At 45.1% G+C, this 14,711-nt stretch overlaps 1 protein-coding gene across 9 annotated transcripts in view; it reads right to left on the minus strand.

The window, feature by feature from the left end:
* The window catches only part of CFAP221 (cilia and flagella associated protein 221), a 101,858-nt gene that overhangs the window by 39,195 nt on the left and 47,952 nt on the right, over positions 1-14,711 (minus strand). For 8 of the 9 annotated variants that reach the window (XM_045479529.1, XM_045479527.1, XM_045479525.1 and 5 more), the window contains 5 exons: positions 12,083-12,242; positions 7,454-7,574; positions 7,258-7,369; positions 6,465-6,573; positions 3,327-3,414 (listed from right to left, as the gene is read on the minus strand). In XM_045479529.1, coding sequence (XP_045335485.1) covers positions 3,327-3,414; positions 6,465-6,573; positions 7,258-7,369; positions 7,454-7,574; positions 12,083-12,242 — 590 coding nt within the window. The remainder of the gene's footprint in view (positions 1-3,326; positions 3,415-6,464; positions 6,574-7,257; positions 7,370-7,453; positions 7,575-12,082; positions 12,243-14,711) is intronic. The other variant, XM_045479528.1, reaches the window with a different exon arrangement.

Consider the following 14,711-nt stretch of genomic DNA (forward strand, 5'->3'; position numbering starts at 1 on the left):
ATCATTGATCATCTCCCGAGGAAAAGCCCATCATCCTGCTATAATGCCTACTCCCTCCGCTCCCTCCACAGCCCCCTCCAGCTCTCTTTCATTCGCCTTTCTGCCACCTGCCTTGGGCCTCCAGGTGTTCCTTGCCGCTGGGTCACCTGCCAGGATTCGGCTGCCAGATGAAATCTCCCGGACACACAGAATAGGGTCTCTGCAACAGTCCACCTGCACTGGGGCTCAGGGTCCTGGTGGGTGTTGTTAAGGGTGTGACGGCCCCTTTCCTGCTCTACTCGGGCACCTTTGTGGATGCTCACTACTCTCTGCAGGCCTCTCTCCAGCCCCTGCTCATGGCTGTCTCTGCTTCCTGGATCAGAGAAGCCTTTTCTTCTGGGATTGCTCTTTGCTCTCCGTGTACAAACACGCCCAAGTCTGCCAACTCAGAAACCAACCTCCTTGACACTTCATCCCCCTCTAATGGTCCAGGCCCTGACTCCTCGCCCCTGCTCATCTCAACTTTTCAAGAAACCATCTACTCGCTTCCATACATTCTTGGGCAATTGAAATTTGGCTTTTTACCTCCGCATGTCTCCCAGGATTGCCGTCGCTAAGGCAAACAAAGGCCTCCGAATGGCCAAACGCCATGGGTTCTTCTCAGGCCCTGCCATCCTGGATCTCTCCCCCATCGGTTTTCTCATCCTGGATCTCTCCCCCATCGGTTTTCTCAGCGTTGTCCGTTTCTCCTGACCTCCCTGACCACTTCCCTTCTGTCTTCTCCATCGTCCGCTGCTCTTCCCTCAAATCAGGAGCTTCTCTAGATGTCCAGTCTTGAGTTACCAGCTTCTCGCACCATTCACTTTCCCCAGGTCACCGGGCTCCTCTGTGGTCTAGTGGCTACCTCTCTGCTGAGGCAGACTTGTTCCTTCAGCCGCCACCTGGATGCCCTCCAGTCCCCCCAACAACATGCCCCAAACTGAAATTTTCATCTTCCCCCTTCTTTGGTGTTTGGGATCTCATTTAAAATCGCCAGCAAGCATCGAGCTGGACACCTAGGAATCCTATCTTCTCCCTTTCTTTACCTTTTAATTACTGCAGTTGGTACATTTTAAATCATGTTTCTCTGCCCCTTCTGGACTGTGCTCTTCTTGAGGGCAGGAAAAGTGGCTTATTCTCCAGCAGGATTTCTTACAGACAGTGAGTATTCACTAAGCACACTTGCCACACGAATGCACAGTTAGGTTGGCCTGTCCACCAAATGCTGGCAATTCCAGCCCTAAAGGTCACATTGACCTGGTCGTGCCATGTCTGTATCACCTTCATCTCTAAAACAGTTAGAGAGGTGCCTGGGTGGCTCAGTTGGTTAAGCGTCTGACTTTGACTCAGGTCATGGTCTCGTGGTTTGTGAGTTCGAGCCCTGCGTAGGGTTTTGTGCTGACAGCTCAGAGCCTGGAGCCTGCTTCCGATTCTGTGTCGCCTCCTCTCTCTCTGCCCCTCCCATGCTCATGCTCTGTCTCTGTCTCTCAATAATAAATAAATGTTAAAAAAAAATACAAAAAATAAAAGTTAGAAAATATCATCAAAAAAATAAATAAGGGGCACCTGGGTGGCTGAGTTGGTTAAATGCTGGACTTCGGCTCAGGTCATGATCTCACCGTTCATGGCTTTGAGCCCCACATCAGGCTCTGTGCTGACAGCTCAGAGCCTAGAGCCTGCTTCAGATTCTATGTCTCCCTCTCTCTCTGCCCCTCCCCTGTTCACGCTCTCTCTCTCTCTCTCTCTCTCTCTCTCTCAAAAATAAACAAACATAAAAAAAAATTCTTTAAAGAAAACATCACCCACTGTAGGGTGGACAGAAAACTTGGTATTTTGTTTTGAAAATCACATATGGAGAAACTGATCTACTCATCAACCTAAATTTAAATGCCAATCTAATATGTGCCTTCCCTCAATGCTAAGATTAAGATTTACTAATGCAATGATTTTACATTCTTTTGTCTATCTCATGAAAAATAAAGAAAAGTAAGGTAAATTTATTCAGATACTTGACTTAGACTCTAATCAAGAAGAAAAAGGAGGAAGAAAAATGTATTCTATACGAGAAAAATATTCCTATCTGACAACATACCTATTTTTCCGCAGTCCCTCCTACCCAATGCTGCCACTGTGTGCGGCTCTGACTGTGGGAAGCACACACTCCCGGGCTGAAATATATGTGTTATGGCTGAATTATGTCCCCAAAAGTCATATGTTGCAATCTTAACCCCTAGTCACATCAGAATATGAATGTATTGGGAGATACAGTCTTTGAAGATGCAATCAAGTTAAAATGAGGTCATGGCGTGGGCCCTACTCCAGTGTGACTGGTGTCCTTTATAAGAGGAAATCTGGACACAGAAACTATGAAGTCACAGGGAAAAGACGATCATCTACAAGCCAATGAGAGGGATCATTCCCTCATGTCCCTTACAAGGAGCCAACCTTGCCAACACCTTGATCTTGGGCTTTCAGAACGGTGAGAAAATACATTTCCGTTGATCACACCACCCACTCTGTGGTACTTGGCTATGGCAGCCCCAGCAGGCCAACAGGACATGTGGTGATTCTGCAAGTCCTACCACCAAAGTCCGAGCCCCCGAGACAGGAGGTGCAAGTGAAGCCCTATCTCCTCTGGCCCGTGTGTGTCCTGTGCTTCGGCCACTACAGAACTGTCCCCAGTGTCCCCTGCACCTGTCCTCAGGGAACAACATCTCTCATGCCATGACAAGCCCAGGGGTGTGATCCAGCCCCGCCATTCCCGTCTCCATCCCCCACTCCCTGAATCCACAGGTGCCGCCTTGGCGACCCAGCCGTTGCTCCCTCCCCTCAACCGGTTTCCTGCTCTCTGTTTAGCCCCCTTGAGCATCTCTGACTTGGACCTTTTGTCTGGCTCTGGCATGGCTCCTGGCCACTGTCTTTGTGTCCCTCTTACTTTCATGCCCTGCAGAATATAGGACAGATGCACCTAATGTCCAGAATTCCAACCTGAACTTGAGGCATTTCCCTCCCTCTGAATTGAATGCCTCTGTCCTCTCTATTGCTTTTCAAAATCATACCGTGTCTTCCAGGAAGCTTTTCAATTAAATGAGTTCTCTCATCTCTCTGGCTTCGAAATCCCCACAATACTTAGTAGAGGTCTCTTGTGACACTTACGGCCGGCCTTGATTTATGGTTAACAATGAACTTGTCATCAGGTTCCTCCCCCCAACTTTAAGTTTTCTTTCTCCTGATGAGGCATCTTGCATATAGCCGGAATTCGACCTATCGAGTGCAATCAGCGACATCAAACTAACAGTGATTCTGACCTTGTATTTGGCGTTTTCTCTTTGCCGCTCTTCAATAAGGTCTTTTTTAAATTTTAAAGACACATGATCTTTACCAAGGTGCACCTGCCTGGGGAGAAAAAAAAAAAACAACAAAAAAACCAGCTTCCAGAACCGATCAGAATACCATGGTCGGCTTGGGGATGGAATGTCTTAGCTATACTCTACAACGGAAGAGGAGAGCAGAGACATTGGAGCAGGGCCATGGGGGGGCAGACACCGTGGCGACTAGAGCAACACAGCTGAGATGAAGAATGCGTTCTACAAAATGAAGCTTCTCTTCTAGCAACACGTGCTGGATCTTTATAAATAAATGAAACAAAAATCCGGACGCCCAACATCTCTAGTCATGAGGGAAATGGAAATCAGGACCACAGCGACTGGTGTACTGGTACGTCACACCCACGAAGATGTCAGTGACGATGATGATGGGAGCAACAAAGCAGGCACTGCCAAGGATGTGGGCCAACTGGAACCTTGGTTACACCGCTGACAGGAACGTTCAGTGGGGCAGCCACTGCGGAAAACGGTGTGGCGGTGGCACAAAAAGTTGAACATCGAGTTCCCACGCGACCAAGCAATTCCACTCCTAGGCATGTACCCAAGAGGACTGAAAAGATGCGCTCACACAAAAATTTGTGTGTGAATGTTCACAGCAGCGTTATTCATGACGGCCAAAAAATGAAGACCACCCAATGCCCATCAACCGAGAAACGGATAAACAAAACACCGCATGGCCATACAATGGAATAGTATGCAGCCATAAAAAGCAACAAAGCCCCGATAGATGCTATGATGTAGATGAACCCTTAAACCGTGTTAAATGAAAGAAGCCAGTTACAAAAGGCCATATGGGTGTGTATGATTCCATTTATTTTTTTTTTTAATGTCTATTTATTTTTGACAGAGACAGAGTGTGAGCTGGGGAGGGGCAGAGAGAGAGAGAGAGAAAGACAGGGAGACACAGAATCCGGGCTCTGACCTGTCAGCACAGAGCCCATCACAGGGCTCGAACTCATGAACCGTGAGATCACGACCTGAGCCAAAGGTGGGTGCTTACTGAGCCACCCAGGCGCCCCAGTATGATTCCATTTAAATGAAATGTCCAGGGGCGCCTGGGTGGCTCAGTCGGTTAAGCGTCTGACTTCGGCTCAGATCATGATCTCGCAGTCCGTGAGTTCGAGCCCTGCGTCAGGCTCTGTGCTGACAGCTCAGAGCCTGGAGCCTGTTTCAGATTCTGTGTCTCCCTCTCCCTGACCCTCCCCCGTTCATGCTTTGTCTCTCTCTGTCTCAAAAATAAATAAACGTTAAAAAAATTTTTTTTTAAATAAAAAATAAATGAAATGTCCGGAATAGGTGAATCTACAGAGATATAATAGTGGTCACCAAGTGCTGGGGGAGGGGAGAGGGGACTGGGGAGCGACTGCCTAATGGGTATGGGGTTTCTTTCTGGAGTGATGCAAATATTCTGGAGTCGAGTACTGGTGATGGCTGCACAGCCCCGTGAATACACAAAAAACTTCTGCATTGTACCCTTGAAAATGGCTAAGATGGTGAACTTTGCGTTTGGTGAATTTTACCACAGTTTAGAAAACTCTTGTATGGAGTGTATTGACTGTGGAGGCTGGCACATGTTCAAAAATAAATAGCAGCTATGATGAGAAGGAGAGTGAGGGAGAGTGAAGAGACCTAGAAGCTAAATACATATTGTATGACCTTTGGATGCTGGATTCTTCCTCTCCAAAAACAAACAAAAAAGCCAGATAGAAAGGATATTATTGAGACAACCGGGTAAATCTGCATATAGGTTGGAGATGATAATATTACGGTATCAATGTCAGCCTTCTTGGAAGTGATTATGGTAATGTTGGAGAATGTCCTTGTTCTTAGGAACTACACGCTCAAGTCCCTAAGAGTGAAGCCTCATGACATCTGCAACTTACTTTCCAATGGTTCAAAGAAAGACGCGTGTGAAGCGTGTGTATGTGGAGAAGGAGGAGTAGATATGGCATAATGTCAGGACCGGTGAACCCATGTCAAGTGTCTATGGGTGTTACTGGCAGGTTTAAAAAGCTTTCAACAAAAACAGCCGGGGGAAAACATGAAGTGAAGAACACAGCATACAAAACTGAATTTAGGATGTGACTTCAGGTATGTTGCGGAGAAGCACAGGAGGAAGGAAATACACCAGTGCTAATGGTGGTCATTAGCACATTATAGAGATTTTTTTTCCCCTTCTCTACACTTAAAAAATATGTATTTTTCAGGTTTTCGACAATGACAACATGATCATTTCTTATAATAGGGAAAGAGTATTTTAAAAAATGATCTGAAGGTACTTGGCGTTCTTCCCATTTAACGGAGGCCAGCCCGTGGATACAGACTGCCGCAGAAGCAGAGGTGCTTCCGTGAGAAACTAAGGGTGGTCCTCTGTGCAAGCAGGGGGGCCGCAGGGGGCATCTGTGAGGGCCCTGGGGCTCAGCGCACCTTCCTTCTGTCCAGGAAATGTGGAGGTGGGGCGTGGGATGAGGCGGCCTCTCAAAGACTCTAACAGTGTCTTTTTGAGCTCAATTCAAGAGTTCCTAAAGTTTACGTTAGTGGAGTCTGTGCACACAGATGCATCTGATATGAACTTGTAACAAATTGTGGAAAGGGCTCTATTTTGACTGCCGGAGCACAAGACAGAAGTCTCACGGCTGAGTTTTAGAACCGCCCCCCCCCAGGGCCTCTCCTAACCCCTAGCCCGCACTGCTGGGCTCCCCGCAAGGCCCCTGGGGCACACTGCCCAGGGCACAGGGGGCTAATGCTGGGGCAAGAGTTGGGGCACCTGCGAAGAGAGAGATGGGACGCTGGCAGCAGTGGCCGGAGGGAGCAGGGTCCTGGTTCTGCCACTGTCTGGTCACACTGAGGAAAGAACGTGTTTGCTCGCAATAATTTAGTCCTAATGGAAATGTCGGAGGGCCAGTGGAGGAGAGGGAATAATCAAACTTCTAAAAGGGCACAAAAAGCTGTTACATTTCATCATGTCTCATGTATAAAAAGCCATTACTAAAAAAAAAAAAAAGCCATTACTAAAAACACTGTATTTTCATTTGATATGAATAATTGCTCAATATTTACCACTTAAGGTGATTTTCCATCTCTTCATAAGTGTCCTGTCTGACTTTCTGTTCAAACAGTGCTTCCTTCATCTGTCTTGTTTTTGAAATCTCATTGCCTTGGTCCAAAACTGAGGGCAGAAGCAAACGATGATTATGCCAGAGTCAAATCAGAATCATCTGCTAAGACAAAAACACATTTCTTTCTTTTTTTTTTTTTTTTAATTTTTAATGTTTATTTTTGAGACAGAGAGAGACAGAGCATGAATGGGGCAGGGGCAGAGAGAGAGGGAGACACAGAATCGGAAGCAGGCTCCAGGCCCTGAGCCGTCAGCACAGAGCCCGACGCGGGGCTCGAACTCACAGACCGTGAGATCATGACCTGAGCCGAAGTCGGACGCTTAACCGACTGAGCCACCCAGGCGCCCCCAAAAACACATTTCTAATGGCAAAACACAACAGCAATCTCAGCTTCGTTGCTGCTGTTCATTAACAGTAAATGTGGCAAGCAGTGGGGCGCCTGGGTGGCTCAGCTGGTTGAGCGTCCGACTTCAGCTCAGGTCAGGATCTCGTGGTTCATGAGTTCGAGCCCTGCGTCGGGCTCTGGGCTGACAGCTGGGAGCCTGGAGCCTGCCTCGGATTCTGTGTCTCCCTCTCTCTCTGCCCCTCCCCCACTCTCATTTTGTCTCACTCTGTCTCTTAAAAATAAATAAATGTAAAAATAAAATTAAAAAAAAATTTTTTTTAAAAATGCGACAAGCAATAATTCTTTCCTGTTCCGCCAGGGGCTGATTTATAATGAATCGACCAGTTACCTTCTCTTAATTCTTTAATCTTCAATTTCCCTGGTTCTTGGTTTAAAACAGTTGCCACAGCAAACGGATTTGATAAATCCACTGGAAATCTCAAGTCGTGATATTCAATTTCCTGAGACCAAATCAGGAGGGAAAAGTCACTTATTTTGCTTCTCTATCATTCCTTCCAGCGTGTTGAGTGTAATGTGCACGTTACCTTAATCTTTGGGGGCTTTATTTTTGGTGGCAGGCGGTGAAAATTTATGTGTGTCATTGCCTTTTCTGGAGGAACATCCACTCTCTTAGAAAGAGCATTTAATCTTTCAAATTCTTCTAATCTATAGTTTAAAACAGGTATTAAATTAGTATATGATCCAACAACGCAAGGTTCCTATTTTTTAAAGGATTTTTTTAGGTAATCACTACACCCAATGTGGGGGCTCGAATTTACAACCCCGAGATCAGGAGTCACATGCTCTACTGACTGAGTCAGCCTGGTGCCCCACAAGCTTTCTATTTTTAATGTTCCTTCTGGTAATACCATGGCTTTTGGTCAATTAATGACTATATCTGCACTGAAAATAAATTTATGTGCTAAAACAGTGGTCTACTAGGACGCCGGGCTGGCTCAGTTGGTAGGGCACGGAACTCTTGATCTCAGGGTCGGGAGTTCAAGCCCCACGTTGGGCATGAAGCCTACTGAAAGAAAGGAAGAAAGAAAGAAAGAAAGAAAGAAAGAAAGAAAGAAAGAAAGCTTTATATTAAAAAAAAAGTAAAACAGTGGTCTACTAAAATAAATGCAATATCAGTATACCAGCGTATAATCATATGTGTCAAAATAGTCTACCAATGGGTGCTTTTATTTAGCTTCTCAAAGAATATAACAAGAGGACAATGTGACACACTGAAAAATGCTCTCACGGTCTAGTGTGATTCATTTCTAGGCTGTTGATTTTCAACAGCTAAATCTACTACATTAAAAAAAAATCTTATACTGATTTATCTTCCTAGTAAAAGAATGATTATGGCCACTGTTTACAGTAAGTTTTTTTTTTTTTTAGAAAGATAGAGTGCACGTGTGCACACACACACACACGCGTGTACGTGAGGGGGAGGGGCAGAGGGTGGGAGAGAGAAGAGAATCTCAAGCAAGCTCCACGCTCCGCTTGGACCCCAATGTGGGGCTTGATCCCAGGACCCTGGGATCATGACCTGAGCCAAAATCGAGAGTCAGATTCTCAATCAACTAAGTCACCCAGGCACTGCCAGGAAGATCTTTTAAAAAGCAACTCGGACTAATATTTGAGATCTTTTCTGCAACTGAAAATTGTCTTGGACATATGTAGGTATAGGCAGTGCTATTACCGTGCCTACAGAAAAGCTACTGGAATTATTTATTGTGAGATGTAGTAGAACTGCATCACGTTCAATACTGTGAGGCATTTCTTCAAGCTACAATATATGAACACTTGTTTTGCAAAATGACTTATGTCCACGATATTACAGAAAAAGGAATACCCTAACGTTTACTCATTCTTAATTTTTTTTAACGTTTATTTTTTTGAAAGAGAGAGATGGAGCACGAGCGGGGTGTGGGGGCGGGGCAGAGAGAGAGGGAGACACAGAATCTGAAGCAGGCTCCAGGCTCCGAGCTGTCAGCACAGAGCCCGATGCGGGGCTCGAACCCACGAACTGTGAGATTATGACCTGAGCCGAAGTCGGACGCTCAACCGACGGAGCCACCCAGGCGCCCCTAACGTTTATTCATTCTGACAATCACAATACACGTGCTGAACCCCTACCCCGACTGCACAACATGGGACACACCAGCAATCTCAAACTTAACATTGCCTACATAAGAGTATCTTGAAAGGTCGATAGCCTGAGAGAACATGCCCTTTGGCAAGACACACACTGACTGACGGGCTGCGACGTGCAGGGCAGAGGCAGCAGGTCAGGGGGCGAGCTGTGGCCCAGTGTCCACATCTCATCAGAGCGTTGACACCACCTCTGCTATAAACATTGGGAAACATTTTTGTTTCCACATCTTTGAAGGCGTGGAAAAACAGTCTCCTCACGCAATCTAACGGCTGACGATGGGAACGAAGGGGTCGAAGAAAATGGTAAATTTTAACAAGGAAGTTACTCGGGGAACTTGAGGAATTCCATCATACACCATATTCTGCAATGACAAAAACCAAACAAGACCCAGCAACCTATGAATCTTTCAGAGAACACTGAGGCCAGGATAATTTTCTTCCTTCATGGTGGAATTTATATGTTCTAGTACTATCTACAGTCTGGGGAGATACGTAGGTCTTGGGGCACAGTCCTTGAAAACATCAAGTGTGTACTAAATGAGGTATTAAATTCCAGCTGGGTGACCAAAACATAGTAGTTTAAAAACAGGGTATGTCTGCATTTGCATGGTGCTTCTACCGTACAACGCCCTCGTATATTTAAGAACATGTCTTGGGGGGGCTCAGTCCGTTAAGCGTCCGACTTGGGCTCAGGTCATGATCTCGCGGTCCGTGAGCTCGAGCCCTGTGTCGGGCTCTGTGCTGACAGCTCAGAGCCTGGAGCCTGTTTCGGATTCTGTGTCTCCCTCTCTCTCTGACCCTCCCCCCGTTCATGCTCTGTCTCTCTCTGTCTCAAAAATAAATAAACGTTAAAAAAAAAATTCAATAAAAAAAATAAAAAAAAAAAGAACATGTCTTGGGAAGCAACAATCCACTCAAGCGAGGTCTTTAAGAAAGCCATTTGTACATCACAGCATACGACATGAGACGGCAAATAGCATTTTGTGTGGCCAGTTACCTAATACCAGAAAAATTACTACGGTCTTTCCCTCATATCCAATGCTACTCGTTCATTGCCAGGATGATTTTATTTCTACCGTGGTTACTTGCGGGATTCGGGTTCAGCAGGCCACGCTAACATCCTACAGTTGATTTAGTCTGCTTTGAATTTTTAGGAAGAGTCATGAAATAAATATATAATCGTGGAGTTCGTTCATATTTTGATATGGGGGTGTTACTCTACTTTCAATATGCTTAATGATGTCAACGTGGGATGTGTATCTCTATGTGAAAAGGAAACTCCAGATATTTCTTTATCCTTTTCAAAACATCTGTAAGGATTTTCCTTATGCTGTGACAAGTTTTCCTTTAGCTTTTATACAAATCATGCATATTAGGAAAAATGTGTAACTTTAACCAGATATATTGGGATATAAAAATACAAGCTCACAATCAAATAGAAATAGAAGTTCAGAAAAAAATTTGTTACAAAGTAAAACTTAATCTCATTTCACACCTTTACTCTGTGAATCCTGATGAGTTTTAAAAAAAAAAAAAACCTCCCATGTGGCACATTTTCATTTTTGCCTTATGTTGAAGTCACTTGTTATACCTGACTTCTTTTAGCTCCTCTGCTGTGAGTGTCTTCAGAGTGTAGACTGTGTCCCATAGGGCTTTGCAATGGACACTGCGCACAGCAGGCACTCAACTAATTATAACGTCATATTGAGGCACCTGGGTGGCTCAATCAGCGTCCAACTTTGGCTCAGGTCATTATTTCACAGTTCATGAGTTCGAGCCCCACGTCGGGCTCTGTGCTGACAGCTTAGAGCTGGAGCCTGCTTTGGATTGTGTCTCCCTTTCTCTCTGTCCCTCCTCCTCCTTGTGACCCTCCCCCACTTGTGTTCTTTTTCTCTCTCAAAAATAAATAAACATTAAGAAAAATGATGTCATGTTGAAAATTTGAAAATAGTTATGCTGTTCCTGTCTTATGATTTACATTTAAAATAGAGTGTAGGGGGGCGCCTGAGTGGCTCAGTCAGTTAAAGCGTCCGACTTCAGCTCAGGTCACGATCTCGCGGTATGCGAGTTCGAGCCCCACGTCGGGCTCTGGGCTGATGGCTCAGCCTGGAGCCTGCTTCCGATTCTGTGTCTCCCTCTCTCTCTGCCCCTGCCCCGTTCATGCTCTGTCTCTCTCTGTCTCAAAAATAAATTAAAAAAAAAACGTTAAAAAAAATTTAAAATAGAGTGTAGAGGCACCTGGGTGGCTCAGTCAGTTAAACATCTGACTTTGGCTCAGGTCACGAGCTCACAGTATGGGAGTTCAAGCCCTGCATTGGGCTCTGCACTGATAGCTCAGAGCCTACTTGGGATTCTCTCTCAATCCCTCCCTCTCTGTCCCTCCCCCACTCTCTCTCTCTCTCTCTCAATAAATAAATAAACTTAAAAAAAATAAAAGATAAAATAGAGTGTAATACATACATACGATCATGTATGTAATGTGTAATGTACATGCATGAAATACATGCATAAGGTCAAAACTCAACCAGCCCAGCAGTAGTAATCAGTAAAAGCAAGTATCCCTCAAACCACCTTTTCTTGGTCATCTCTTCCCCTCTCAGTAGGAACAACTACCGCTACAAGCCTAGAGCTATTCTGTGCATTATTTTTTTTTTTTAATTTTTTTTTTAATGTTTATTTATTCTTGAGACAGATAGAGACAGAGCATGAACAGGGGAGGGTCAGAGAGAGAGGGAGACACAGAATCCGAAACAGGCTCCAGGCTCTGAGCTGTCAGCACAGAGCCCGACACGGGGCTCAAACTCACATACCGCGAGATCGTGACCTGAGCCGAAGTCGGACGCTTAACCGACTGAGCCACCCAGGCACCCCATATTTTAAAGAGTATTTTATGAAAGCTCATCATCTTACGTACGGTTGTAATGGCATTCTGCTACAAGAAAGAAAGAATGGGAAGAAATGGCAACTTAGGAATTACTTTAAACAAATTTTAGGAAGAAACAAAAGACATTCCAAAGCAGCCATACGGTAAAGCCACGTTGGGACAGCATGTTCCGGTGAAGACACATTCGTATGGTTGAGAGTTGAACTGTGAGATCCATAGCTGCATTTTTATTTGTGCAATCCCATAGTGAAATGGTGTGAACTTCACGGTCACATTCATCTTCCCGTTAGCCGGGATTAGTCCTGAGGGGAAAGAAAAGAGACGATTCTTTCTCATCTTGCGAAGTCCAGTCAAAGAGGCTGATACACAAACATGTTCTTCCCATGGTAAGTACAAGTATTTCCATGCTCTTTTCATTAAATCCATGTGAATCGACTTATACATGTTTACGCTGATCTTATTTACCAACTGCTATGTTAATCCTTCATAATAATTGACTGTCACTTATATAAATAGATATATGTCCATCAGCATTAGCGAGTCAGACGTGAACTCCCAGAACTATCATCTTTAAGCCAATTACCACTCGTCGATGTTAATGCTGTAAGCAACAAAAAATAGCTAGGAACACGCATAAAAGTTTCTGTCCAGGTAATTCAGTTTCCTGCATTTTGGTGTAATTGGATTCTCTCCTTCCAAATCTTTGGGAGGGACTACTGCTCTCTCTGAAGTCAAATATCCCAGCTTACCTTCTTTTTCTTTTCAATCTCTGATGCCAAAAGGGCTTAGTAAGTGCTCAATAACAGGGAAAGGGAAAGAAAAGGGAGAAAGAAAAGGAGGGAGAGAGGGAGGAAGGATCAATGTAGTAGATACAAGAAGGGTTAATGTTCTCTCTGATTTCCACTGAAGGCTCTTTGGTTTGCCTTCTAGATGATTCCTTATGCCCTCATGTGTCTGGTCTTTGCACTATCCCTGCAGAGGCCTTATACTTTCCCTCCAAATTGCTTGGCATACCCTCCTTCTCATCTACGCCGTCCTCTCACTCTTGTCCCGCTGTCTTCCTTGTTCTCTATGCACAACCACATGGACCTTTTATGTGCCTATCCAAGCATTCACTAAGCATTTACTGTGTTCCAGGCAACGTTTTAGGCACCTGAGAAACAGCAATAAACAAAACAAAATCCCAGATCTCACAGACTTTACATTCTAGCTGGGGACTGAAAGCAAACAAACAAATAGATGAATATAAAATATAAAGTCATGTTACGAATACCGCAAGAAAAGTAAAGCAGGGTATGGGGGAAGCAAGTGAAATGAAATGCTCCATTTGAGACATAATGAACAGGAGGCTTCTCTAGTGAGGAGATGTTGCAGCTGAGACCTGAAGGAAGGTCATACACATTGGGCTCCTGCTGCCTCAGGGCCTTGGCACATGCTATTCCCTTTCTCTAGATCTTCTTTTAGTTTTTGTTTTTTTTTTTTTGTTGTTTTTTTTTTTTAGAGACAGCAAGTAGGAGAAGGGGGAAGAGGGAGAGAGAACCTTAAGCAGACTCCACGCTCAGCACAGAGCCCGATATGGGGCTCGATCCCACAATCCTGGGATCATGACCCGAGCCAAAATCGAGAGTTGGATGCTCAACCGACTGAGCCACCCACGTGCCCCCTCTTTAAGTTTTTTAATCCTACTCTCTGAAATGACCTCTTTTTGCCATCTGCCTTCTCCTAGACTCAAACGTAGTTTTACAAAAGTAGGAACTTGCTCATTACTGTGTTCCCAGCTCAATAAATACTAGTTGAGTGAGTGAATGAACCAAGTTTCATTCACTCACTCAACCTCTGTATCCAGTGAAACTCCTCCTGACTCCTCATCCCTAGGAGCCTTCACTCCCTTAAACCTGTATCAGCCCAAGGGCCACCTGAACTGTTGCCTGCTCAAGTTTACAGCTCTCCCCCTGGACTGCACACCCCTAAGGCTGGCAGCAGGCCCCAAAGCTCATTTACCATCCCAGACCCTTAGCTCAGTGCTTCAGAAATAGGTATGGGTCAACTTCCTGAGAGCAGAAGTCTAAACCTTTAAATGACATCCACTAGTGACCCAAGAACTCCCTGCAGGGCAGAGTGAATCAGCAGAAGAGCTCGGTTCTATAGGCCAACCTAGGATCAGCTGAATACAAACTCATGTGCTACAGGTCCATACCTTGACCACCCACCCGGTCAGAAAATAAAACATCATCTGACCCGCAGTTCACTGGGGGGCTTTAGACTGCTTCTGCTCCGGCTCATTAACTTAAAATAATAAGAACAAGCTCTGGAGCAAGGATTAATGTTTGCCTTGACCTGGCTGATTTATTTTTAAGTGCTCCCGGCCCACACCTAATACATAAAACACACTGGAGGCGTAACCTGGGCAACCAGAGTGGACAATGCTTTTTCCATTAACGGGGACACCGGTTAGCACAGCTCCGTTAACGGAACTTGGTTGCGGCTGATTGTCAAATGTTAACAGCTCTTAAAGGTGTGCCTAGCAGTCCTGGCTTACTGCTTGGCAAAAACTAATGGTGGGAGGAAGGAGGGCAAGTGTCATGTTTTAACGGTAAGAACCCCCCCCTCCCCAATTACTACTTTATTTTAAAAAGCCCAAACCAGGATTTTATGGGTTCCGTCCACTCTGGGGGCAATTTCAGATCACTGCCTTAGATCAGCAGGGATACTGTTAAATTGCAGGGCAGTGAGGGTGTAGGGCAGAGAGAGAGAGGAGAGAAAAACTGAGA

Source organism: Leopardus geoffroyi, chromosome C1, assembly GCF_018350155.1.
Source record: "Leopardus geoffroyi isolate Oge1 chromosome C1, O.geoffroyi_Oge1_pat1.0, whole genome shotgun sequence".
Classification (NCBI taxonomy): domain Eukaryota; kingdom Metazoa; phylum Chordata; class Mammalia; order Carnivora; family Felidae; genus Leopardus; species Leopardus geoffroyi.